General features: G+C 53.8%; 12 protein-coding genes across 12 annotated transcripts; 5 read left to right on the top strand and 7 right to left on the bottom strand.

Moving 5' to 3' along the window:
- Positions 1–89: 89 nt before the first annotated feature.
- BDZ83DRAFT_676308 (ASST-domain-containing protein) lies at positions 90–2,051 on the bottom strand. The gene is made up of 3 exons (XM_060511158.1): positions 1,005–2,051; positions 267–949; positions 90–205 (listed from the first exon to the last, which is right to left on the bottom strand). Coding segments are annotated over exons 1-3 (1,557 nt in total). The 5' UTR covers positions 1,878–2,051; the 3' UTR covers positions 90–204.
- Positions 2,052–3,663: 1,612 nt separating this feature from the next.
- On the bottom strand, positions 3,664–4,230 carry BDZ83DRAFT_754501 (uncharacterized protein; the record flags this gene model as incomplete). Its single annotated transcript, XM_060514482.1, has 1 exon — positions 3,664–4,230. One exon carries the CDS (start codon positions 4,228–4,230, stop codon positions 3,664–3,666), a length of 567 nt encoding a protein of 188 aa, XP_060362301.1.
- A 2,362-nt stretch (positions 4,231–6,592) lies between these two features.
- Positions 6,593–7,252, top strand: BDZ83DRAFT_721507 (uncharacterized protein; the record flags this gene model as incomplete). Its single annotated transcript, XM_060512390.1, has 1 exon — positions 6,593–7,252. One exon carries the CDS (start codon positions 6,593–6,595, stop codon positions 7,250–7,252), a length of 660 nt encoding a protein of 219 aa, XP_060362300.1.
- Positions 7,253–7,459: 207 nt separating this feature from the next.
- Positions 7,460–8,557, bottom strand: BDZ83DRAFT_629588 (uncharacterized protein). The gene has a single exon (XM_060508767.1). The coding sequence runs from the start codon at positions 8,405–8,407 to the stop codon at positions 7,883–7,885; it is 525 nt and encodes a 174-aa protein (XP_060362299.1). The 5' UTR covers positions 8,408–8,557; the 3' UTR covers positions 7,460–7,882.
- An 87-nt stretch (positions 8,558–8,644) lies between these two features.
- BDZ83DRAFT_629587 (acetyltransferase) lies at positions 8,645–9,525 on the bottom strand. Its single transcript, XM_060508766.1, has one exon. The coding sequence runs from the start codon at positions 9,425–9,427 to the stop codon at positions 8,900–8,902; it is 528 nt and encodes a 175-aa protein (XP_060362298.1). The 5' UTR covers positions 9,428–9,525; the 3' UTR covers positions 8,645–8,899.
- Positions 9,526–9,706: 181 nt separating this feature from the next.
- On the top strand, positions 9,707–11,578 carry BDZ83DRAFT_629580 (Tim17/Tim22/Tim23/Pmp24 family-domain-containing protein). The gene is made up of 9 exons (XM_060508765.1): positions 9,707–9,921; positions 9,981–10,007; positions 10,140–10,193; positions 10,250–10,318; positions 10,383–10,401; positions 10,511–10,533; positions 10,738–10,826; positions 10,883–10,984; positions 11,045–11,578. The coding sequence occupies exons 1-9, from the start codon at positions 9,879–9,881 to the stop codon at positions 11,084–11,086; spliced, it is 468 nt and encodes a 155-aa protein (XP_060362297.1). The 5' UTR covers positions 9,707–9,878; the 3' UTR covers positions 11,087–11,578.
- Positions 11,579–13,468, bottom strand: BDZ83DRAFT_629576 (nucleophile aminohydrolase). The gene is made up of 2 exons (XM_060508764.1): positions 13,122–13,468; positions 11,579–12,996 (listed from the first exon to the last, which is right to left on the bottom strand). Exons 1-2 carry the CDS (start codon positions 13,257–13,259, stop codon positions 11,698–11,700), a joined length of 1,437 nt encoding a protein of 478 aa, XP_060362296.1. The 5' UTR covers positions 13,260–13,468; the 3' UTR covers positions 11,579–11,697.
- Positions 13,469–13,751: 283 nt separating this feature from the next.
- BDZ83DRAFT_583430 (WD repeat domain-containing protein) lies at positions 13,752–16,462 on the bottom strand (the record flags this gene model as incomplete). The annotated part of the gene is made up of 2 exons (XM_060505658.1): positions 13,752–15,392; positions 15,440–16,462. The coding sequence occupies 2 exons, from the start codon at positions 16,460–16,462 to the stop codon at positions 13,752–13,754; spliced, it is 2,664 nt and encodes an 887-aa protein (XP_060362295.1).
- Positions 16,463–18,723: 2,261 nt separating this feature from the next.
- On the top strand, positions 18,724–19,218 carry BDZ83DRAFT_583370 (uncharacterized protein; the record flags this gene model as incomplete). The annotated part of the gene is made up of 1 exon (XM_060505651.1): positions 18,724–19,218. The coding sequence occupies one exon, from the start codon at positions 18,724–18,726 to the stop codon at positions 19,216–19,218; it is 495 nt and encodes a 164-aa protein (XP_060362294.1).
- A 396-nt stretch (positions 19,219–19,614) lies between these two features.
- BDZ83DRAFT_583369 (uncharacterized protein) lies at positions 19,615–20,988 on the top strand (the record flags this gene model as incomplete). The annotated part of the gene is made up of 2 exons (XM_060505650.1): positions 19,615–19,800; positions 20,020–20,988. 2 exons carry the CDS (start codon positions 19,615–19,617, stop codon positions 20,986–20,988), a joined length of 1,155 nt encoding a protein of 384 aa, XP_060362293.1.
- A 665-nt stretch (positions 20,989–21,653) lies between these two features.
- Positions 21,654–22,530, bottom strand: BDZ83DRAFT_721499 (uncharacterized protein; the record flags this gene model as incomplete). The annotated part of the gene is made up of 2 exons (XM_060512389.1): positions 21,654–22,118; positions 22,174–22,530. 2 exons carry the CDS (start codon positions 22,528–22,530, stop codon positions 21,654–21,656), a joined length of 822 nt encoding a protein of 273 aa, XP_060362292.1.
- A 263-nt stretch (positions 22,531–22,793) lies between these two features.
- On the top strand, positions 22,794–24,734 carry BDZ83DRAFT_431816 (Gpi16 subunit). Its single transcript, XM_060503054.1, has 2 exons — positions 22,794–23,247; positions 23,299–24,734. Exons 1-2 carry the CDS (start codon positions 22,895–22,897, stop codon positions 24,692–24,694), a joined length of 1,749 nt encoding a protein of 582 aa, XP_060362291.1. The 5' UTR covers positions 22,794–22,894; the 3' UTR covers positions 24,695–24,734.
- The last annotated feature ends 363 nt before the right edge of the window (positions 24,735–25,097 follow it).

Genomic DNA, 25,097 nt, shown 5'->3' with positions numbered 1-25,097 from the left:
GAGCCGATAACATCCCTAGTGGGAAGGTGCGCTGAAGAGAAGCTTTTTGGTGGCAGCGGGTTCCTTGCATCTTGTTTCCCCTCACCAACCATCACGCCGAGCTCATTCGCGATTTATGCACGACTCATCTACATTTGCGCCAGACTTATTCATGAGAGTCATTTGAAGATTACATTATGTAGCTAAGAAATTGGTCTTACTTGGTGTAAGTGAATTTCTTGTCAATCCCAAGCTAGTGCGTTAATATGAAAACCACACTACTCTAGCACTGGCTCTCGACAGCGACAACCTCACTGACGCCAGTCTCAATGCCCTCACCAGCGCTCTCAACGCGCACAAACTGAGCCGAGCCGGAGAAGGTAGCCTTGGTCTCGAAGCCAGTCTTCTCAACAGAAGCCTTCTCAGTCAGCGCATCCTCCGAAGTGCCGGCGAAGACTGTCCACTTGTTGTTCTCTGTCGCGCCGTTCCAGCTCATGTACACCTCGGTCTGGTTGCCGGCGTCGCAGGCGAAGGCCTTGGGCGCGTAGTAGGGCTTGCCGACCCAAGGGTAGCGGTGGTTGCGGTAGCTCTGGACGATCTTGTCCTCGCCAAACTGCGCGGTGAAGACGCACTCGCCCTCGGCGTTGAACTCCTTGATCTTGGGCGTGCTGCCGTAGCCGATGACGGTGTGACCGCTGCCGTCGTTGAGGACCTGGACGTTGCCCTGGGAGACGGCAAAGATTGTGTCGTTGGGGTCGATGAGCTCCTGCTTGAGAGTAGCCTCCCAGGTGGCGGTGTTGACGGTGAGGAAGATGCCCGAGGTCTCGTTGACGCCGCTGCGGATGCCGCTGTTATCGTTGTTGAAGAGGGAGATGAGGGCGGTGCCGTTGCCCTCGGCGTGGATGCGGGCGTCGTGCTGGTAACAGAAGGATAGGCCGTTCTTGAGGGTGAATGAGCCACCGGTTTGGCCCTGGGCATTGTTAGCTGAGGCTCGTGCTTAAGCAAAGCTAGAGTTGGTTACTTACGTTCAGGGTCCACTCAACAGATCCATCCTTGGCGATCTTGAAGATGGAGCAGTAGTGGCGGGAGGAGATGAGGAAACCACCATCAGCGAATCTCTCGATCGAGTTGATGTGGAAGGGTCCCCAGGGGTAGGTCTGGTTGAGTCCGAGGTCCTCCAAGGGGTAGGTAGGGGCAGCAGAAGCCAGAGAGATCTCGTCCAAGTGGTCCAGGTGACTCCACTGGAAGAGGATCTCGTTCGTCTTGATGTCGATCTCGAAGAAGAGCGAGTCCACGATCCAGCCATCGACAGGGCCGCCAACGGAGGTGAGGTCCGTCTGGGTAACGTTCACAGCAGGAGCAAACATGGTACCCTCAGGGGTGATGTAGTCCTCGTGCATGTCCAGCCAGCTACCACCGGTGAGACCAGACGAGTCCCAGCCGGTGAAGGTCTGGAGGTTGAGGCCGTTAGCATACTGATCCAGAGTAACATTGTAAATGTTCTTGTAAGTCTGGTCGTAGATGAAGACAGCTCCGTATCCGAAGCCGTATGGCTCCGGCATGGTGATTCCGGTGTAGAAGGTGAGGACGGGCTCTCCGAAGAGGGTCTGGGCGCGCCACGCGGAAATATCGCCGTAAGGGCCCTCCCAGATCAGCTCGTTCTCATTGCTCATGATGAAGACGGAGTAGTTGTGGCCGCCGGAGCCGGACTGGTCAAAAAAGAGGTGACCCTCGGCGATGTCGCCAGTCTGCGTAATCTTCAGAGAAGGGGGCTGCAGAGCAGGCTCGGAGCGGTAGGTCTGCCACGGCCAGGGGTTGGTGGTGCTGTTCTGAGCCGCGGCGGCCTGGCTCAGGCCGAGCAGGGCGGTGGCCTTGAGAAGGGAGGTAGAGCGGACCATGGTGACTGTAGGCTGAGGGGGTATGATTGTCAGGAAGCGAGGCCTTGAGAAACAGAACCAGGCAGGCTCAAAGGGAGGAGTGCCGTCGAGGCTTTTGTACTCTGCAGTTCACATATCCTCAACGGCATTCCTGTGGTTCCCGACATCGGTCGATTGACTCTAGCTTCACATCCGATTTTTTCTTCAACAAACACTATAGACTGCCATCGCCCCTGTCATGACACCAAGGTTTTCGACCGTTTTTCTCGCGATCTTGCATGGTGTGTGGGTCTGTTCCGAGAAGTACGCCGGCTGAACCTGAGAGATCATCGTCATTCGTATCCATCCAACGGCCATCAAGGATCTGATAAGATGAGATTGATAAAATTCATCACCACCAAATTCCCTCAAAGTGCCGGCTTGTGGGGGATCTTCGTATGTTTTTGGTTACATCAGGTCCCAGTCTATAAATGAACGAATCCACCGTGGAGGCTTATTTACTAAAATTTCCACAATCTGGAGGAGTCAACCCGCAGCGGAATTCGGTGGTCGGTGCCGTTTGCAGAAAGTGAGATCCGACTTCCGTTGAAGCCAATTGTACGCCTAAGAATGACTAGCAAGCTGCAACGACCTGACTAAGGGTATGCGAGACTATGCTATAGTTCGCTCAACTTCATTTTTGTCAAATGCTTGATACAAATCTGTAAGGTTCAAGAACAAAGAACGTTTAATAAACTGAAGTTGAATAGGTACCCCAGGATTCTGCGAGAGAGTGGGCAACAAATGCTGCTGCCAAGTGAGTGCCAAGTTGAGTCGGACTTTTCCCGACGGGCGGGACGGAAAGTAGTTAAGCATGGATAGTGGTGGATCCTAGTTCAAGTCACTACCTTACTAGTCCCGGGACCAAGCTCGTTCTTGGGCAGTCAATTCTCGGGGATCGAGGTGGATCAACAGTCTTCGGTTTCGCTCGTTCACAGACTAGCCGACTGCCGTATCCTCTTTCACGGTAGTGTTGAGCTATCTATGCTATCTATGACGTCCGGCGAAGACAAGAATCGCAGCTCAAGTATGTTTAGAAAACCAGAGTAACTTAGGGCAGATTCCGCGGCCAAAAGTGGTAAAGTAGCGCATCAATTTGGCATTTCGTGTTAACCGAGCAAAACTATCTTTAGGTCTGCATGGTGGATCAATTCAGAGTTTCTCCGACGATTGGGAACAAAATAGGGGAATTGGCAAGCATATCATGCGCGCGTCAAGTCCCAACACTCTGATAGCAATGTGAGCCAGAATGGCATCTGCATATTAGTGTTCCAGGACAAGCCATGCAAGGTCAAAAATAAGCTTATCCTCTGTGTTGGGACAACCACATGGCGTGCTTGGTCCACTGTATGGCGCAATGAAGGACACGATGCATTCTGGGGCAACGGTATATGTCCATGAGCTTTAGAGATGTTTAACAACTTGAGTCATGCCTGAACCGCTGTACCTAGGTTGTAGAGACTATACAGTACAGCGAATAACTTTCATTGCTCGAGCAAAGACCAGAACACTTTGTGGATGCTCAAGCGAGGTCTTCATATCAAAACATAAAATATCATGCCACAATTCAACTTCTGCTCGTCACCTTTCACTGCTAGTCTTGAAACACGGCCAAATTTTGATGACGAGTCGACTCAGACGCACAAAAAATCCTATTCCAATCTGTAAAACCTGCCCAATAAGAACTATTTTATGCCAAGCCAACTTATCATAAGTCAATAAACGCCTCACTTTTCTTAGACTACCTTTGTTCAATACTGGCCGACTTCTAAGCAATCTTCTCCACATCGAGATCAAAATCACCATCGCCTCTCATGATGCAACTTTCACCTTCCTTGGCCCAATCAGAGTCCCGACACAGAAGGGCAGAAGCATGACTCTCGCACTCCTGTCGAGGATTACACTTGCCCTCGGCACAACACGTCCACTTAGCCTCAACATGGGCGTTGCCAGACGGTGCCGTCGACTGAATAGACGACTTTTTGCCCGACTTTGAAACTATCGCGGGCTTTCCCGTGCCGGAGCAGGTCTTGCACTGGATGCGCGAGTTGGTCTCCAACTCCATGATGTGCTTCGAAGCGACCTGCGAGAGGACGAGCTGGAACTTGTAGTTCTCAAGCAGGTCAGGGCAATTTCTGGGGACGCTGGACATGACGGGAAGGTCCATAAAGAAGCGGTCGCTGACATAGCCGAGGTCAAGGGCCTGGCCGCAGAGGACGAAGGCTGTTTCAGGGTGGGGGATGAGACGCATCTGAGGCTTCCGGAGGCCGTTTTCGTAAACATTTGAGCAGTTCGGCTCGCAACAAACGATCAGGATCTCAACTTTTTGGCACATTTTTGCCTGTTGATGAGGTGGAGTGTGGATGCTTGAGATGACTCGACTTTGGTAAGTAGTTGTCGTGAAAGATTTGACGTGTGGAACACGGGCACTTTTTGTCAGACGATGAGAGTCGAATTGAGACCTGTCGAGTACTGTTTAAAGTTGGGACTTGAAGACCTATTAATTGGGAGAAAATCCCGTTGCTCAACCAGTCAGATATACATGCAAGAAACTCGAGCGCTCATGTTGCCTGTTTAGGTGCTCATATGAAAGGACTGGCGAGGCAACACAACCGCTTGCGGTCTCAGAGTACTTGGTCGAGTCGCCTAGAACAACGAGGCTGCTGGGAAACAACCACAATGTATTCGGACTCGACGAGAACAATCAAGGGTCGGGTCGAAATCGGACAAATCCTTTATTGGATCAAAATCCTGGTTCAACATTCCCATATGAAAACCCGAAGGGGCACTTTCAAGAACATGGTTCCTATCTGAAATCATCGAAGCTCCTGGGCGAAAAGAGAAAGTTGGAGACTTGGATAAAGAGAGTCGAAATAACTTGAGCTGGAGACATCAAAGGCTTTATACTTCATCTGTGTCAACCGCAACGCGGTGCCATTCAAGATCATACATGAGTGTACAAAGAGACTCCAGTACCTTTATGACGTCTGGATCTACCAACTCAATATCACGATACCTACTCTTACAAACCTGGCCATTTATTTCAACTGTTAGGTACCTAGAGAAGATGTTTTCCTAATCTCCTGTAAGAGATTCTCGTTATCCATTCGAGCCTTTCTATCATGTTGATATACTCAAGTCTTTATTTCATCCATGGAACATCCTTTAACTGGGAATGGACGCAGGCTTTGCCATTAGTTGAAGATATTCGTCCTGCAGGCATCTTGCGTAACAATACTGTATGATTACATTGCTTCTTTGGATCCGCATATGAACGTTGCATTTGTCTATGTAACGCACGCAATAATGCCATCAATACTCAAGAAATGCAGAGAAAGTGACGAATGATGATGCACCAATCCAAGCCTCGAAATGCTAGGAAGATGAGAAACGAAAGCAAATCCGTACAGACTTGACAGAAAATACGCGTTCAACAACTATACCCACAGTGCAGAGCTTCAAGGCCAAATATCCCGACTTTCCTGTTTCAGTGAGTAGTTAGGTAACACGTTTCCTCGGGGCTGTAGTGGTTGAGCATCGACTTCTCTATCGTTGATCAGACAAACGTGCGTGCAGCGAATTCATATTCGGAGACTTGATCGACAGTCGTCAAAGTACGCGACCAGTCTTGTGGCGCCTCGAAGTCGAGCTCACAACCTAGTTTCATTGTTCTGAGGAGGACTCGAGCCATGTCATACATGTATTTGCAAGGGGCATAAGGTGCTGTGTCGTCATGCCCTTGGCTGGCTTTCAAGAACGCCCCCGGCGAACGGCTATTCTGGTGTCCAAACTTCCAAAGTCAAGGCAGGCGTGGCAGGGATCCTCACTCAGCTATTCACGTACAATAAAATTTGATTCGCAAAACAAACAGCGGTTAGAACTTTGGGCCACTCACGCCACTCTGCTTGCTTTTCTTGTTGCTGGTACCTGCAGCAAGGAATTAGCATACGAAGCCCCAGCAAATAGCATTGAGGGCACCAAAGTCCCATTGGAGAGAAGAAAAAAACATCAGCAATGCAAGGATCGAGATCCCGGCGCGGACCACTGCGCCGTATTCGCCCGTTCGAGACCGGCGGACTACCGTCAAAGGGGCGGTGCAGTTTTTACGAACCTGAGGATTATTTTTGGCGCGTCTTAGTGTATTGAGCTACGTTGTCATCCAAGGAAGAGAAGAAGCTTTTTTCTCATGGAACGATGGATGGATCTGCGACAAAAAAAAATCTGACCGGAACGGCTGCAACGGCATCTCAATGGGCCATCGATGAGACATAGCAAACAGCCACAGGATCGCAGAGCCGTTGGGATCGGGCGTTTGTAGGATGGCCTTAATGACCGCTAAGGCGGCTTCCGAGATGAGGTGGCGCAAGATTCCCGTCTCAGACCCGCTTAGCTCCGTCCAGGGGCGTTGTTTAGACCCGGGGTCAAGGCAGCCGTGATTGGGAACTTGGAGTCCTGGACATACAAAAGTCTGCGAGAGTAGGATCTTTTTGACAACGAGGAATGTGTTGGTTCTATTTTCTCTCTCTTCATCCTTAATACCGATCATCAACCTAGAAGCCTCCACTCGCCTTCGGGTCATTACATTCGTTCATAATCAACACAATCGTTCGAGCTGCTCTTACATCGCTACCGGAGCTATTACACCATCTTAATACCCAACAACATCAAACCAACATCAGCCTACACATCACATCAAAATGTCTTTCAGATACATTACCTCCCTTGCCATCATGGCCACCGCTGTCCTGGCAAAGACCGACCTCGCCGGCTGCGTCTCCTCAGACTCCGTCGTGACACCCACCCAGGGTGGCACACCCTACGCAACCCGCGTCTGGTACGTCCCCGGCACCGGAGAGATCTGCGCCGCCCTCGACTGCGGCGGCGGCCGCGCCCCTCCCAAGACCACCGTCCCCGGCTGCCCTTCCTACGAGGGCACCGAGACCTACTCGCCCTCCTTCCTGCCCCTGCAGACCAGTGCCGCGCCTGTGGTCTCGACAACCGTGGCACCCGTCACCACCACTGCCGCCCCGGAGACCACCGCCAGCGCCTCGGACAGTGCCTCTGTCGCCACCGTGACCACGTCGACGGACTCCGCTGCCGTTGAGAGCGAGACTTCTGCGTCTGCCACGGCTGTTGTTATTACTTCGAGCGGCTTCAGCAATGCTACCATGACTACCCTGACGACCACTGCTGCGTCGGGATCTGGAAGCCAGTCTGCTCGTAGCACGCGGGCTGTTGGTTCTGCTGCGACTACTGCTGCCACCACCAACAGTCCCAACGCTGCCGTTCCTACCGGCGCGTCTCGCGAGCTGTTTGGATTGGTTGCTGGCGTTGCTATCGGCGCCGCCTTGTTGTAAATCGTATGAGGATACATGTATATATGGACGTGGCACGAATAGACCTCCGCAGCTGATGCTGTGAAACTGGTCATGACTTGGACTTTTAGGACTCAATATCATAATGCTGTAATAGACAATGGATATACTTTCTCACGATTACATTTACTCTGCTCTCCGTCATTCAAAAACCCTAGTCTCGATTTGGATAGACGATATGCTTTAGAGGTTCGTTGAAAGATTTAGCACTTCACGCATCCACGGACTTTGGCTCCGCTGGTTTTCCTGGTCGGTGATTATCCTCATGATGGACGGGGAGTCCATGGCAGGCTGGGATATTGAAATACTAGGTCTTGGTAGGAGAGGTGTAGTAAACCCGCTCACTTCATTTCACCATTGAGACAGTGAACGAAGTGCCATTGCTCTGGCTAATTGACAAAAGCATCCGACATGCTACTGCACTTCGACCAGGTAAGAGAAAACGCCTTTACTAACTTGCCAATTTTGCTTAATATTCTGCAATGCATCAAAATATGAACTCCAGTCACCAAGTAGCCCTAATGATCCAACTCTTCAACGACTTCGACTTGGCCCTCAGCGCTGATATACGGACGAAAAGCCCTGCGACCCCTGTCCATGCGTAGGTCAAATCTACCATGGAACCTGCATGAACTCCCACAATGTCGGGCCATGAGACCGCCTACACAGATTAATCCTGTCCGGACAAACGCAAAGCTGCATCATAGTATGCGTCCAATACGGCGACAGCAACTGGTAGCCCCCATCGGGGTGTTGTCTAGGAATCCACGACTCCCACTCCCTCATCTCCCCGGCCCATGCACCCACGTCGCTCTTGCTGTCGTGGCCAATAAACTTTCCCCAGCTTTTGTTCAAAAACCCGAAATACCCTTGCTTCTCGACGCAATACCACATGGTGGCGGGATCGCGGACGCCTTGCAGGTCCATGAGGACTGGCCTGTCATCGACTATGGTGATGGCTTTGCCAGTCTCCTTTTCGATGATGTAGAAGTGCTTGCCGGGCCATGGTACGTCGCTTACATGATCATCCTCGACATCTTCGCCTGCTACGGATGTTGTTGCAGGTGTCAAGATGGGGGTGTGGAACTCTGAAGCCGTATCGGAGCCTGTGTCGTCGTGCTTGTCTTGGGAGGCCATAATGGCCCGAACGTTGCGATGGTGATGGCGTATCCAAGAAGCAAAAATGGAGCGGGCCGGTGACTTTGCAGACTTCGATCGAAGGAATCGATGAGATCAAAGTTTTTAAGATATAGGGAAGCTGTCGTCGGTATTCACTGAGATGAAGTGGGATTAGCTGTATTGTCCAGTGATGAGATAAGTGCGTCAAGGTAGCATGACGTGCGCCACATGAGTTGTTCCGCTGACGGAACGGAAGCTCAGTGTTGATTCTCATTGGTTGGGCTGTCTCAGTTTCCAGTGGGTCAATCGAGTTTAGCTCGCTTGAGGCCTTGAGTATTCGGTTTACAACGACAGACTCATAGTCATATCTGCAGTGTTGATTTGGTTTCCGACTCTAAGCATCCTGAAATGATATAAATTCGACTGTATGGCGGCCCTTGTGTTCCCTACGTTGTGCACGCGAGGCCTTCTTCATTCAATGAGTAAGAATAACACAGACTGCGGTGGAGTCTATGCAACATCCAGCTCCCTACGAAAGTACACCCTCTCGTACCCATCCTCCGTCCTCCTCTCTGTCTCGACGAACCCCATCTTGGGATACAAAATGAGGTTTTCATACATTTTTACATTGGTGTAGAGTTGGAGAGATGTGCATCGTGAATCTCGCGCCACATCCTCGGCGCATTTCATCAAGACTCGGCCGTATCCGCGGCCTTGAGCCTCTGGGGCAACGACCAGATTGTTGATATGTAGTGCGTTCGCTGAAGGATCAAGGCGAAGTAGAATGGCGCCTACTACTGCGTCATTCTCATCGTCGTAAAGTATGTAGACCAGCTGCGTCTTGATGAGCTCGTAATAGTCGGCTTTCATGGGTGCTGGTTCTTTGCCGATACGGTCGATGTATTTGGAGTACGCAGCTCTGGTCATGGATTGAATGTGAGGTACATGATCCGTTTTGGCTCTCGCCAAAGTGCAGCCTTTACGAGAGGAGATTGGATCGAATTGTTGCTCGGCCATGGCGCAGTATTGATAAAACATGGAATGGAATTGCAGATAATTCAGTCCATCATTTCATCTAATCAAACAAGATGTTGCATTTCGTTAGTCACTTCTGGTGTTCGTCACTTCTTCTAGTGACTCTCGCTTGCTGCGAGGTAAGACGGGAGGTACATTTCCTAATTGGGCCAATGACGAGATAACGCCGATAGTGGAGAGCTCTGGCCCCACCAGCCAATCGGAGAGGGCGACTCACGATAAGATAACAAATCAGACGAAAAAGTCCGCCGTCGGAGAAATCATTCACGACACCCGTCGCATCCTGACCCGCCGTAGCCACCCAAGCATCACCAAAATCGCATCTCGAACCTGGTTTTTCACCATCCACGTCAACCACCATCCAGCGAAGCCACACCGAACCGTCGCGTCTTTAAGCTCCCAGCTTCACGCCAACCATCTCACGGCCTCCCGACCGCACATCAAAACTTTCACAATGGACCACACCCGCGATCCCTGCCCCTGGGTCATCCTCAATGGTAACGTCCTCAGCCGACCACCATCACCCCCTGGGAGCCCAAGACTAACGATCCTGTAGACTTTGGCGGTGCTTTTGCTATGGGAGGTGAGTAATATAGCTACTTGCGATCACGAACATCGATGCACTCCTCGAATCTTGAATACACCTCGTTTTCGAACCTCGAGCTCCCGAATCGATCAACCTCGCCACGAAACTTGCATTCTGACACATGTCTAGCTATCGGTGGAACGGTATGGCACGGTATCAAGGGCTACCGTAACTCGCCCTATGGTAACGACTACCCCTCTGCGCGATCTCGAAGATGGTGATGATTAACAGCGCACCAGGTGAGAGAAGAATCGGTGCCATCTCAGCCATCAAGATGCGCGCTCCCGTACTGGGAGGAAACTTTGGAGGTAAGCATACGTCTCTACGGGAGACTTTTGATCTCGTGGAAAACGCTAACACGCCATTCTCTAGTTTGGGGAGGTCTTTTCTCGTGAGTGGACTCCTTTGCCGAAAATCGAACTCTCGATTCTGAATGCCAAGCCGTTACAAGCCCTCCTGGCGATTTTGAGTAACTTACTGACTGACTTGATGTAAAACAGAACATTCGACTGCTCCGTAAAAAGTATGAACCGTCTCCTCAAACTCCGTAAAGCCATAAGATACGAGGGAAAATTGCTAGGCCTCGCACTGGCGAAGATGGTATTGCAACAAGGCGCATTAACCTGAGCTATCACCTCGAAACGCCAGCACTCGCAGGGCTAGCAATGTCCCTCTGTATCTCATGGCACGATAATCTATGTCTTGGGCGCTAACATTCTATGTTTAGGTCTTCGTGGACACAAGGAGGATCCTTGGAACAGTATCGCCGCTGGTTTCCTCACAGGTGGTGCGCTAGCCATCCGTGGAGGATACAAGGTAAGCCAACTTGCATATACGGCCGATTCCTGCATGTCGCTAACTTGACTTATTAGGCCGCCCGAAACGGTGCCATTGGTTGCGCGCTGCTTCTTGCTGTCATCGAGGGTGTCGGTATCGGTTTCCAGAAGATGTTCGCGGGTAGCACAAAGCTGGAGGTGAGTTGAAGCGGTCGCAAGCGCTTGCCCGGCGAAGTGAAGCTGACAATTTCATGATAGATGCCCGCGCCTCCTCCTTCCGACGAGAGAGCTCTTGCATAAACGATCGATCCTTCACGAAGCAACCATTTTACCGACGAACGGCGTGTGATCGAGGCGACCGCCTTGCCGACGAAATGAATAACTCGGACCCCTCTCTACTCCTCAACGTTCGAAGCCTGTTTTTTGTCCTTTCGACAAGGGCTCGACAATTTGTTTTCCACATCACAAGGGAGCGAAGCAATTCGATCCCGTTTTTGTAATCCATTGAAAAAATCGCAACATCGGAGAGGGTGGCGTTATATGTAGAATAGGGGCAAAAAGTTTGCACCAGTCGCCTGAGACTGGACTCGAGATGAGGGGCGGACAGCCATCATGATCTTAGAGGGGGGCTTCCAACTCACCAAAGACGAAAGGCGGCTTCCGTAGGCAGCATGGTCGGGCAAAACCTGCATTTCTCGATATGGCTGGGGTTTTGGATCCGAGGAGAGAGACAGTCTCTTCTCCCTTTTTTGACACGAGTACTGAACCTGTGTGGGATAGAGGTGTTCATAATTGTACCATCAACTCGCTGTTTTTCTTCTCAAAATCTTGGTTCTATACTGCATCTTGAATCTCCTCGACCGACCCTAGAGCATTTCTAATCTGATAACCCCCTGTATCCGTTTTCGAGCTCACCACTTCTCAGAATACTCCCTCACATCAACCCCCTCAACACCATCCCGATAGATCTTGGCATACGCCTTGCCGTCGTCGGCGATCCAAGCCCTGTACATCCCATTACAGTTGAAATCCTGCAGAATCTCCGACCTTACACCCACCACTTCCCCTCCCTCGTCCCTCGTGACCGCAACCTCGATCCCAATAATCCCCCCCTCGCCTTCGCCGGTCACCTTCCACCGCGGTCCCGCACTGCTCTGCAACTCCCCACCCGGACCAGAAACAAACGACACGGCGTCGGCCCCAGAAAGCGGCTTCCACCGCGCCACGGCGCCGACGGTCCGGCCTGCGGCGACGCGCATGAACGAGTCCCCGTTCCCCGTCCCGGAGGCCGCAATCGCCCTCGTGGTCTTGACGCCCTTGCGCAGACTGGCTTCGCCGCTAGGTACGGGGGAGTAAGTCCTCAGCGAGGGGAGACAATCCGCCATCAGCCCCTTCAAACTCTCACTCAACACAAGGAACCCATCTCCACCAGCACCAGCTCCAGCACGTGCAAACGCCCCCGTCGGATCCCCCTCCTCAACCCACTCCTCGGCCCAGAACCCGGCCCCGACGACGGGCGTATCCCCGATGCGGCCCGTCAACTTATTCGTCAGCCCGCCTGTGCTCGTCGCGGCGCAGACGACCCCGTCTTCGTCTAGGGCTACGGCGCCGACGGTGCCTTGCGGGAGGAACTCTGTCGTGCTGTACGTGCTCGACCCCTGGCCTGCTTTCTCCCGTTCGAGGGCGCGGATGTGTTCGTCCCACCGCCGCTGGGTGAAGAAGTAGTCCGTGGAGACGAGGTCTAGACCGTACTTCTTGGCGAGGGTCTCGGCTGTTGCGCCGTGGAGGAGGGTGTGGCCTTGTGCTGACGGGGCGTCGATGCCGGCGACCGCACCATCTTCACAATTATCACCACCTCCAGCAGTAGTATGCAAGGAAGAAGAGGAAGAAGGATGACTACTCTCAGGGTTCCCACCCAAATCCTTATCCCCGTGCTCCAAAATCGCTTTGGCAAGCAAGATTGGGTTCCGCACGTGTCGCAGCCCCGTGACGCCGACGCCGCGCTTCGCGAAGCCGCGGGAGACCATGACGGAGGCCTCGAGCTCGTTGATGCCGTCGCGGGTGAAGACTGCGCCGTGGCCACTGTTGAAGAGGGGGTTGTTCTCTAGCAGGGTGACGGCGTGGGTTGCTGTTTCTAGGGCTGAGGGGAGGGTGGTGCTGGTGGTGCTGGTGGTGCTGGGGGTGTTTTGGTAGGCGTTTGTCTTGCTGACCTATTGTTGCGTGAGTAATATGAACGAGAAGAGTTGGTGAAGTGTTGTTGATGAGAGGTGTGAGAGGGGTCTCTGTGGGAGTCTCTGACTAGAAGGGAGGGAGAGCTTGTGATGTATGAACTTACAATTGTCAGCAAGGCATGGCGGTACTCTGCATACTCTGGCGGCTGCAGATTCGACGGCTTAATGTTGCCCGCGCCGCCGTGGATGATGAGGCGCGGCTTCACCTTTACGGCGGCCGGAGACTGACGCTTGTACTCCATCTTTCCAACTTCCTTCTTTCTTGTCCTATTGTCTCAGTTCCCAAGTCAATGAAGCAACTATCGATACTGATCACCTCTTGTAAGCCTTGTTCACGAGATGTTTTGAGATGCAAGTCAAGTGTCGTCTCATGTGAGGTGGGAGACGGGAGAGTCGTCGTCGTTAGTGATAAGATAAGACTGTCCGAACCGGCGAGCCGAATGGGGAAGCTCCAACGGCCGACGCTCGGCTCCAGCTTGCCGATGGTCGGATCACGTCAACGGAGGGGTTGAAAGTGCCATCTTTTGCAGTGTTATAAACGAGTCAGTCGCTGCGCATGGCCGTCACCATAATTTTCACTGACAAACGAAGCAATCTCTAGAAATGCATTGATTTTTGGGGTATCCCTCTACTTTTCTGTTTATTTGTACAATGTGCCATTGGACATGCCGCTGCCCAGTACCCAAAACGCCTCCCGAAAAATACCGTAGATAGCGCCCAGAATGTCTCGCCATCTACAAACGAGCAAACACAGACCCGATGATTTCCCGGCTCTTGAGGAGGTTCAGGACCCTCAATCTCTCATTGTCCAAGTGCGCTGAATCTGAGGACTGTCCGCAAGGAAGATGCGCAGCCGGTGCGCCGAACTCCTTCTCGAGGAACCGAATTGCGGGAATGGAGCCGCCCTCACGGATGTACAGAGGCTTCTTGGGCTTCTGCGTATTCATGTCCGTCGTCTCTCCCTGCTCCGCTCCCGCACTGTCACCCGCGAACACGGATGACCACGACTGCATGATAGCCTCCTCGAGCGTCTGGAAAATGGCGTTCGTGGGATCACCCAGCCACGGCTCGGCCTTGTTGTCAATCTTGATGGTCAGCGAGTTCTTGGATTCGAGCTGCGCGAACTCGCTCTCGAGGTAGGAGCCCAGCGAGGCAATGATGTCGTTGACCTCCTGGCCCGGCACCAGACGCAAACTGATGTTAGCACTCGCGTGGCTGCTGACCAGGCTGCCGTCCGGTCCTGATACCTTGTATCGGTGTATCGTCAAGTTGGGTTCCCTCCAGCGCGCCATCAGCGCGGCCTTGAGCTTGTCGGCGGGCCCCTTTTCTGGGTTCTGGCGCATGAGCGTAGACGCAATGTCGTCGTAGCGCGTCTCCTCCTCGGCCGTGACCGGGAGAATGTCGTCGTAGAAGCCCGGGATGAGGACCTTGTTACCGGGGCCCTTTAACTTTGACAGCGTGGAGGTAAGGTCCGACAGGGGCTCGTCGTTCATGTAGGAGCCGTCTACGCCAGAATGCTGGTCGGGCAGATGGGAGTCGACGCAGACAGTGGCGTGCAGGACGCCGCGCAGACCATAGGTCAGGCAGGGGACCTCATCATCGAGCCAGTAACTGTTGGCAAGCAGGATGTAGTCAACGTCGCCGATGAGGTCCTTGTTCTTGCGAACAATCTCCCTGAATCCGCGAGAAGCCGATTCTTCCTCTCCTTCGATCAGAAAGATCACGTCGTTGGCAAGTTTCTTGGCTTGCAGCAAATCCGTCACAGCGAACAACGCAGCCATGATCGGGCCCTTGTTGTCACTGACGCCTCTGCCGTAGAGGTATCCGTTGACACCCTTCATTTGGAATGGGTCCGTCTCCCACTTGCCCTTCTTGGTATCTGCCGGGACCACGTCGTAGTGGCCGTAGAACAGGATCTTCTTCCGCTTCTCGGCCGGCTCCAAAACGCCATCAAACTTGGCGAGAACAACGGGGTTGTGGGGACTGCTCTCCGTGCTCAGCATCTCGACATGGCCGCCAAGCCTCTTGAACAAGGACCCAAGAAACGTTGCGCCTCTTCGGCAGTCCTCTGCGAATTCTGGGCGTGATGACACTGTCCGGTAGGACACGAACTCTCCTAGTGTTTTAATCATGACGTCGTTGGCTTCCTCTACCTCTTTTTGTTGGTCCTCGTAAGACGAGCAGTCAATGTTCCAGATGGCAACATCATCGTCGTTGCCGCCGGTAATGTAGTACTGTCTGTTGTTGTACGTTGTCACTGCTGATGAGAGAATCTTGCCCTCATGGGCCTTCCAGCGCGCCACGCACTGGTACTTTTGGCTAATGTTCGCAACCTGTTTGTCTTGGTACTGGCCATAGTGGGCCGTGGTGTGTTTCTAAGGGTTGTCAGCAATGAACGAGATGAGGATATCAAAGACCTTACACTCGCAGAACCAGAGCGGGAGGCACTCAGGAGATAGCCCCAGCCCATCTGTAGCGTCATCACGTCGCCCCTGTGACCCTTAATCACCCGCAACTTGGACTTCGTGTCGAGGTCCCACAGCTCAATGACTCCTTGCAGCTTCCCAGCATACAAGAAAGACCCGTCAATCGCAAGAGACATGACTGACTCCGCATCGTCGGTGCCGAGCGACATAAGCTCTTGAAGGCCAGGTTCGCGGTCGTTATCAGCAGCCTGATCGTCTCCCTCAGCACCAAGCTTCCACAACTTGATGGTACCGTCTCCGCCACCCGAGATGAGCACCTCCTCTTCAGGTTCCACAAGAACGGTAGGGCCCCTGGCCATGAGCATTGAGTAGACATAGCCATAGTGGGCAAACATCTGCACAGCGCCCGGATGAATTTCCACCACTTTTTCAGATCGCGGGATCAATGTCCACCTCTCATCGTTACGGCGCGGCGTTGTTGTCCCTCCTACAGCTCGGGAGTCGAAGAACCTATGATTCCGACGGTCGGGGTGTTGTGATGAGTCGTGAGTGGTACGGTTATTCGGATCGGTGAGGCTGACCCATTGAATCGAGGTGTTTTGCGCTCCAACGTACACAGTCTCGTGCTGGGCGCTGTAGGCCACGGAAAAAATGTCGCCAACGTCGTATGTGCTGTAAATCTCGTACAGCCGCTTCATCGTCTTGGGGCACCAGACATTGATGAGGGGGTCTCCGGCGCTCGAGAACAGCATGGAGCCATCGGGGGTAAGAAACAGGCTCAGCACGCTGCGCTTGTGAGCCTGGACGATGCGCTCCTGGTGGAAGGTGGCCAGCGACCACACGACAATCTCGCCATCCTGGGTGCCGGCGTATATGCGTTCGTTCTCGGCGCTGACGGCGAGGGCGAGGACGGAGCTGTCGTGCTTGAGGTTGTGTAGGAGTTCGGGGCCGACCTGGGGGCAGTCGTCCGTGTCGCTCAGGTTCGTGGACAGGTCGGAGGCCGCAATGGCGGACGGCATTGTGTCTTCTGTCGCGCGAGAAGGGACGGGGACAGCTTGTCAGCGGAGGTGCTTAGGCGAAAGAATGCGACCGGTCGACCCAACAGAGAGAATGGAATGGGTCGATCGAGGTTGAAGGAAAAGGAAACGTTATGTGGCGTGTTGAGACAGGAAAGCAAGCAGCAGACGTTGGATTGTGACGCATTTCCCAAGATGAATAGGCCAAATTGGCTGCGAACTCGCAACGAAAATGGCGAATGACGAAATGCGCTAAAAAGGGAGTCACTCCGCCCACCATTCCCCCGGGCAGCGTGGATCTCCCCGTAAGGGACCTCTCCCTTAGGGGTGGACACTGTGGACGTCCCAAGGTTTTGGGCTGAGTGGATCGTCCCTAGGTGCAGTTCCTGCCAGCCCAAGTGCTCTAGCTCCCGTAGCTACAAGGTCCACTGCTGTTTTCTCAGGGGAACTACAGGGACCAAAGTGACACGAATTGTCACCTTGAAGCATCCACGTCTCGTGACACTTGTCCCTTTTTGAACTCTCCTCAAAAGCCCAGCAAATTGACCAAGTTACAATAAGAGACAGAAGGAAACTCACCATCTTCGTACTCTTCAGAAGACTCGGAGCCAACCGATAGCTCGACCAGATCCTGGTGTATCTTCCGGCACCCCTCGCAGTCGTCCTCGCCCGGAGCGTGGGGCTGACCAGATTTGTATACAACGGCCATCTCCTCGAGATGGCAACGACAGCGTCCGCGATTCTGACTCGGAATATCCGTACGCTACGGAAGGGTAAGAATTCGTAGATGGGCTTAATCCGCTTCGATCCTGGGGTAACTCGCCCCAAGCCAAAGGTGGGGAGGGAGGTTTTTCTCTATTTGTACGGACGTCCTGATGGCTTTGACTTTCTCACCGCTTCATGACGCAACATTGGAGGGGATGGTATCATACGCCCGTGATAGCAAATATAGGGAAGTGCAAAAACGCAGGTATGATTAGGTATGGTTCAGTTGAAGGAAACGAGATTAGGAAAAACCGGGCGGCCGCGAGTGACCTTAAGCATCAAGGAAGAACTGTCCGCAGGGCCGAGATCGGTTGCGTGATTTCACATTTCACAACTTCGTACTTCGTACAAACTGTCAGGTGGGCGCCAAGCACTATTATCGCCTGGACCTCTTCCTAGGTATCCGTACGGACGTGGAGTCTGGCCACTTCGGCGTCCATCCATCCAAGCCAGCCACGATCCTCCTCAGCAAGTGACACCTAGCTGAGACAGCCCGGGATGGTCGCCGACCTCCCTGTGAGCTCGTGAGATATGGAGGAAAAAGGCCTTAGCAGCGGGCAGCAGCGCAGCTCACCGCAAGATTGGCATCCAGAAGAGCCAGACTGGCAGATCCCCAATCCACATCCAGGGTGCGCGTGGTGATCTTCCGAAGCCACAGCCCCCAGCAATCTGTATTCTGTCCTATTGGAGGGCACCACGCTCCCGGCGACGAAAACGGAGCACCGGTGAACGGCCAAGTGTGTCCAAACAAGGGGACACAGGCCGGCAAGGGTGTTATCGAAGTAGCTGTTCGCTGGATTAACCCGACAAGCCTCACTTCTCACCCATGGTCCCATACTACATGCAGATACGTCGGACAGGAGTCTGCCGTGGGCGTAAATCGTTGTTTGTTTGATTCAAACGGCGGGACAAGATATCGCTGCCCCAACAAGTTTACCTACCCTTGCTACCATACCTAGGTCTGTTAAGGTACAGAGCTGTACAATGCGACTCAGTGGCGGAGCAGTAGCTGATAATGGGAGGCTCGAACTTTCGCCTTACTCCCTAAAGTTTTCACCATGGATCGTCCATCTAGGGAATGCAAGGGATCTTGGACAGTTGGGCATTGCAAAATTGTCATGTTTACAGCAGACCAGGAAGAGACGGTGCTTTGGCCGGGGCAGAAGTCGCGGCTCGCAAGGCGTTTACCTGCGACAAGCAAGACCGAGATACTTTATCGCTACGGACTGTAGTCCCGTAGACTAGCACGACTAGGTGCCTCAAGTCGGGAGCCCCCTACAGCCGTGGCCAATGGCCGAGCTGCATGATGACTGTCATCCGTCTTAAGGCTGACCAGCAGGATCGAGATATCTCACACACCAACTTCTTCCGGAAGACAGAGTCACCAAATTCAAGTGAATCCTGGAAGATCGCCTTCACTTTACACAAAGCCATCAACAACCCTAAGGCAAGAGTCTGGAGTCTTGCAGACGATGTCTCGAGACACGCCCGTTACCACCATGAGCACCGCGACACGAAGGAAGAGCAGGGTCATCCATCCTTTGATGAGGGACATGACAATACACGAAAAGACAATCTTCCTCGCAGGCACAACAAGCAAGAGAGACTGGCGCAAGGATGTCGCCGACTCTCTGGCTCATTTGCCGGTGGTCATATTTGATCCCTTCCGGCCGGACTGGGACAGCACCTGGAAGGAGGATATTTCGGATGAGAGGTTCAGCAACCAGGTCAAGTGGGAGCTGGACATGCAAGAGAGGGCCGACATCATCGTTGTTTACTTTGAGCCGGAGACAGAAGGCCACATCAGCTTGCTGGAGTTGGGGCTCTGTGCTCGCTCGAAGGGAAAGGTCATCGTCGCTTGTCCTGAAGGGTACAAGAAGAGAGGCAATGTTCAAGTCGTCTGTTCGAGATACGAGATTCCGTTTGTGGAGAGTTATGAAGAGCTGATGTGGAAGCTGGTCCAGGAATTGGAGTTACTCGGTGTCAAGGCCTGAGGAGAATAGTCTTGCCGTTTCTGGCATCTTTACTCCACGCTGTGATGTTTGGTCTGGAAGGAGAGGCCGCCGCTCATGTACCAAACACTGTGTAGAAACAGCCCCACTAACTCCGATATTCGACTGGCCTTCTCCGATACGGCGGGCCGAAAGTATTTCCTTCCGGTTGGCCTCCCTCCAGACTCGATTTGCGCTTGGCAACCCCACTTGCCTAATCCAACATGGTTCGCAAGCCCTCCAAACACCCAGAGCTTCGAGGGCAACTCCTTCGCAGGCCAACCTAACCTCGTGCATCTGCTCCAAATATCTTAGCTTCCCTTGCTATAACTTCTTACCGACATTCTCTCCTTCATACCTTTTTGTCTAGTATAATTGTTAGAACATATATCCTTCACCATGGACGATCAATTCGGAGGCCGCACAGACGACGACCTCTTCTTTGACGACTTTGAGCCTGTAAGCAACCCCCAGGCCATTGAGACAGTCGAAACCGTCGTCGCACCTCATCCTCCACCCCCTCCTCCCGCCGCCGTCGCGACGCCGCCAGTCGAACCACCAAAACCGGCACCCGCGCCTGCACCTGTCACACCCAAGTCCGTAGAGCAACATCAGCAGCAGAAGCCGCAAAAGCAAGCCCCGACCAACAAGAAACCGCCCACAGCGCCGAGGGGTGGTCTCGCAAACTCCAGATTCGCCGACCCCAAGCCGGCCCCTGCAGCCCCGCGCGGCCCTCGCCAGGCAGCCCCCGCCGCCGTCTCGACTCCCCCTCCGACCGCGACCGCAACCACGCCCGCGCCTAAGCCGCCGACCGGTCCCGCGGCGCAAAACTCCTCTGCTCCTGCCGCCGATGCTGCTGCTGTCGCCCCTCCCCCGGCTGCCGCAGCCTCAAGCGACGCCGCCTCCCCCAAGAGCAACTCGCCCGCTCCGGCAGCAGCACCTCACGCACCCCGCGAAAAGCATGCCACAACCGCCGCTCCCGGCGCAAACACAGCCCTCAACGCAGAAGCCCGCCTCGGCTCGGGCGCGAACCCGCGCACCAAACTAAGCGAGTCCCAACTCGCCGCCAAAATGGAACAGATGCGCATCCTCAACGCCGAAAAGACGCGCAAGTTCGAGCAGGCGGAGCAGGACGAGCGCAGCCACGCGGAGGCCTATGCGCGCGGCATGGAGGAGGCACGGCAGCGCAAGAAGGCCGACGAGGAGAGGCGGCGGCGCGGCGAGGAGGAGCGCCGGCGCATGGATGACGAGCGCGCCAAGAACCGCGAGAGGAAGCTCAAGGCGATGAGTATCAAGGAGGGCGGGTGGGACGAGGGCAAGGAGGCGCTCGCTGCTGAGGAGGAGAGGAGGGGGTTCCGCGGGGCGAATGGCGGGGTTAGGGGGACGAGGTCTGCGGGGCTTGCCGGGAGCCGGTTTGCTTCGAGGGAGGATGAGACGCCGCAGGGTGATCGGTTTGCTGGTGAAGAGCGTAGAGGTGGAAGGGGTCGAGGAAGAGGTCGTGGGCAGGGGCGGGGTGGACGCGGCGGTCGGGGCGGGTATGGGAATGATCATGAACGGGGAGATTCGAACGGCGCTCGGGAAGCTAAGGCTCCCGCCGCCCAGGCTCCCGCGCCGGCTCCTGTCATCAGTACTGAGGAATTCCCTGCCCTGCCTGGAAAGGCTACGAGCGGTGACATTTCGCCTCCTGTCTTGTCGCCTCTTGGCAGGTGGGACGACGAGATGGAAGCATTTGATGAGAAGCTCAAGAACGCCGCCGCCCAGTCTTCTTCGTGAAGACTATACCTAAGCGGACAGTAAAATTTGGCGAAGAGGAGAAGCATCACGAATTGGATAACAAAATCACAGCGACGACGCATTTTGATTACGCCACGATAAGGGGGATGAAGAGGAATTGGAGTACATTATAGTTCGCTTCTAGGCATGATTCCTCATTAAGCGGGCATCTAGGGGTTGCGAGTCTCGTCTTTAGCAGGTCCCGTTACGAGCGTGAATACAGAATGCCGTCCGGGACTACCCAAAGCCGCCGTCTACGTTCCCTTGACTTGGATCATTCGCAATCTTGAACCCGTAATGCTGGCCATCGTGAAAATAATGCGGTTGCCGACTGGATCAGGTGTGATCGTAGGCCTAAAAGACTTAGTATGAAGCAAATGAACCTTCAGTGGTATCGTCACCCACGTTTTACATCCTATAGGTTTCATGCTGAACGTCTGTTGAGTACCACAAGCTTGGCTGGTGGAGCGAAGAGTATAGGCGGTCGCTTTCTGTAATACTCAGTCATAATCTAAGTGCTCAGGGTAGCATACTGTTCGTCTTCGAGATCTGAGGAACATCATCGACATACGCTCCTAATTCGGATTGTCGCCCATCAAGTCTTCATCCTCTGGTTCGGGTTGAGCTGTGATCTTGATCGATCTGTTCAGCTTTCACGGATGGGCCTACCATCCACCGCCGCCACCGCCACGGTATCCTCTGCCACCACGCCCGCGGTACCCTCCACCGCTCCTAGGACCTCTGGGACCGCCGGGTCCCATGTTGTCGTCGTCCATCGGTGCGCGCTGGCGATGGCGCATCTCCTTGGGGAACGCGTCAAAGGTCTTGCGCATCTGGGCGTAACCGAGATGCATCTTTCCGTAGAAATGGTCTGCTAGACGGCGGTCGTTATCCAGCCTGCTAAGGTAGGCGCCGCAAACATCGCAGACTTGCAGCTTCTGGTGGCCCGATGGTCCTGAGGTGTCTGACAGGGCCTTGAGTTCCTTCTCGCGGTCCGATTTTGTTTGCTGTGCTTGGCGTACTCGGTAGAACTCGTCGATCGCGCGGGATACTTCGGCCATTTCTCCGAGGATTTCGACTTCGAGAGTGCCGTTGTGGATTGTGGAGGAGAGTTCAGCGATGCTTTTCAGCTGTGATATCGTTAGCTATTAACCAGGGCAGTGCGGGAGAGTGTTGAGTCCATACCAAGGCATTTGTTTGGCGGATTTCGTCGGGCGTCTTCTCGAGTCTGCGCTGCGCTGAGTCTATCCTCCTGTTGCAGTCGTCGATGTACTTTTGAAGGTCGCGCATGTAGTCGTACTCAAAGCCGTACTTTTGCTTCTCCTTATCTGACAGTCCCTCATACTCGGCCTTGAGTGCTTCGGAGTGCTGCTTTGGGCAAGGGCCGAGATCTTGCTTGGTATTGGTGAAGAGGTCGTGAGGGCATGTGCCGACGAGGAATGATCTGCAGACTTTGGGGTCTGTCATGGAGAGCGAGGCCGCCCGGGTGCTAGCCGAGCCGCCCATGAGCTGCTCCAGCAGCTTTCTCTGTTCTGCTGCCATTGTATGTGATGCTCGATGGTGTCTGTGGAGATTTGTATGGTATACGATGTATCGTGGTTTGGCGTGGAGTTTCGTGGACGGGTCAATTGGGTATCTTAAATTGAATGTAAGGAAATTCGCGAAGTTCTGGGGAAGAAGGCGTGTCGCGCGGGATGAACCATGGGCGGAATGTGGAGAGCTGCAAAAGGTACTTTCTCCAAAGTGTGGTTACATAAGAGGGATTCTGCCAGGTTCCACCGCCCAGACATCCCTCCATACGACCACCTACACGACCTCACCTCCAGCAGGATTACATGCGCCGCCGTGCAGGGGAGAGACCGCAGCAGACGCGAATCTCATTCTTTTGCGCTGCGACACTCCCTCCATGATGCGCCAACTTCTGGCGGTCATTCTTTTCTCTTGCCTCGCCTCCTTTGGCCTGGCTGCGGATTACCACGAGCAGCTGAACCTCCGCCCGCTGCCCCTGTCCGCCCTGCTTGCGAGCTTCAACTTCCGTTCCAATACGTCGCTATCTGACTTCGACTTGCAAAATTTCCGATACTTCCCCCGGTCATTGGGTCAGATTCTTCAATATGCCGGGACGAGAGAGCTTCATCTGAGATTCAGCTTGGGAAGATGGGATGCCGAGAGCTGGGGAAGTCGGCCCTGGGATGGTCAGCGCGAAGGAGGGACGGGCGTGGAGCTATGGGCATGGCTTGAGGCCGAGACAGACGAGGAGTATGTTACTCACTGTCATAATGCAAATGGATTACACTTACACATATGCAGGGCCGATCAGAAGTGGTTGACCCTCACCAATGCTCTTTCAGGACTCTTCTGCGCATCGCTCAACTTCGTCGACGGAACCCGAACCACCCGACCGGTCATGTCATTCCAACCTGAGGGCGACCACCCCGAAGCATCCATCCCGAATATGCAGCTCCTCCATGGCGTTCTGCCAAAGGAGGTGGTGTGTACAGAAAACTTGACACCCTTCTTGAAGCTGCTCCCTTGCAAGGGAAAGGCGGGCATCTCGAGTCTGCTAGACGGCCACAAGCTCTTCGATTCCTCCTTCCAAAGCATGGCCATCGATATCAAGCCTGTCTGCCCCGAGGGCCAGGAGTGCATTCTTCAAATCGAGCAGACTATCGACATGGTTCTCGACATTGACCGATCCAAGCGACCAAGAGACAACCCGATTCCCCGTCCACCCCCTGGACACGAGCTGAAGTGCGATACCTCCAAGCCTTACCACAACGACGAAACATGTTATCCTACCGGCCTTACCACTGGTCAGGAATGGACGCTGTCCCAAATCTTTGGGAAGTCGATCAAAGGCACATGCCCTCTGACAGACGAGGATGTGCCTCCAGTCTGTATTGAGGTTCCCCACACCCGAGGTGTGTATACGTCTGGCGGAGCTACGGAGATCTTGAACCCCAATGGAGCATCGCGCTGCTTCAAAATTGGTGCAGATTCAGAGCTGGAAATTGTGCTCCCCTTAGAAGACAAGGAGGGACAGGATCCTACCAAGGAATTGGTCGAACCGTCCACTCCTCTCATCTACGCCGAGCGCAGTTTCACTGGACACGGACAAGAGCATGGTGGTATGCAAGCCATTCTCACGAACCCAAGCAAGGATACAGAGGTCGAGTTCATCTACATGGAATCGCTTCCCTGGTTCATGCGAGTTTACCTCCATACTCTCAACGCACGTATTGAGGGATCGTCGGGTTCGCAGCCGTCGATTGTTGAGGACATTTACTACCGCCCCGCCGTTGATCGTGCCAGAGGCACACAGCTCGAGCTGCGGATGCGTATCCCTCCCGCTTCTACAGTCTTCCTCACCTACGACTTCGAAAAGTCAATTCTTCGATACACTGAGTACCCACCCGACGCCAACCGCGGTTTCGACATTGCCGCGGCAGTCATAACTACTCTCAGCCCCCGTACGCAAAGTACACGCACTACCACGCTGCTGCTGAATCTGCCCACACCAGATTTTAGCATGCCTTACAATGTCATTATCTTCACCTCGACGGCGATCGCGCTCGCTTTCGGTGGCATGTATAATATCCTAGTTCGGAGACTGGTTGGCGCTGATGAAGGCCCCAGTCCAGTTCTCAAGGCCAAAATAGCGGGTCTCTTGGCGAAGCTCAAGGGCATCCGGTCAGCCAAGAAATAAAGAGATGTGTTTGTGTCACCCGTTCTGATGTTCATCTTGTCAACCTCCCCGAATACTCGTTTACTTGTTTCCTCATTCAGTTAGACGCGTGTCGTGTACCGATTGCTGTCCAAGCTTACAGTCAGTCCGTTTGCTGTTCTTTCCGTCCCGACTTCGTCTGCCACGAGGTTTGCAATACGGAAATTTGACTTGATCCAGGGGCTGTGAAACATCGTCTTCCCGCCGTGAAACCTAGGCTCTGCCATCTCTGTCGACTACCTGGCGTCTGCATCCGCTGTCATGCTCTCCGACCACAAAATGACAGGTACATAAACTGGCGATGCGACATCACGGCGGACTCAGTCGCTCAGCCATACCCTGTCGATTATACCCGTCGGCGTCGTGACTCCAAAAGGGCAAAATC

Source organism: Colletotrichum acutatum, assembly GCF_030867785.1.
Source record: "Colletotrichum acutatum strain CBS 112980 chromosome Unknown BDZ83scaffold_82, whole genome shotgun sequence".
NCBI lineage: Eukaryota > Fungi > Ascomycota > Sordariomycetes > Glomerellales > Glomerellaceae > Colletotrichum > Colletotrichum acutatum.
The sequence above is the reverse complement of the archived record's forward strand: the minus strand, read 5'-3'. Positions and strand labels throughout refer to the sequence as shown.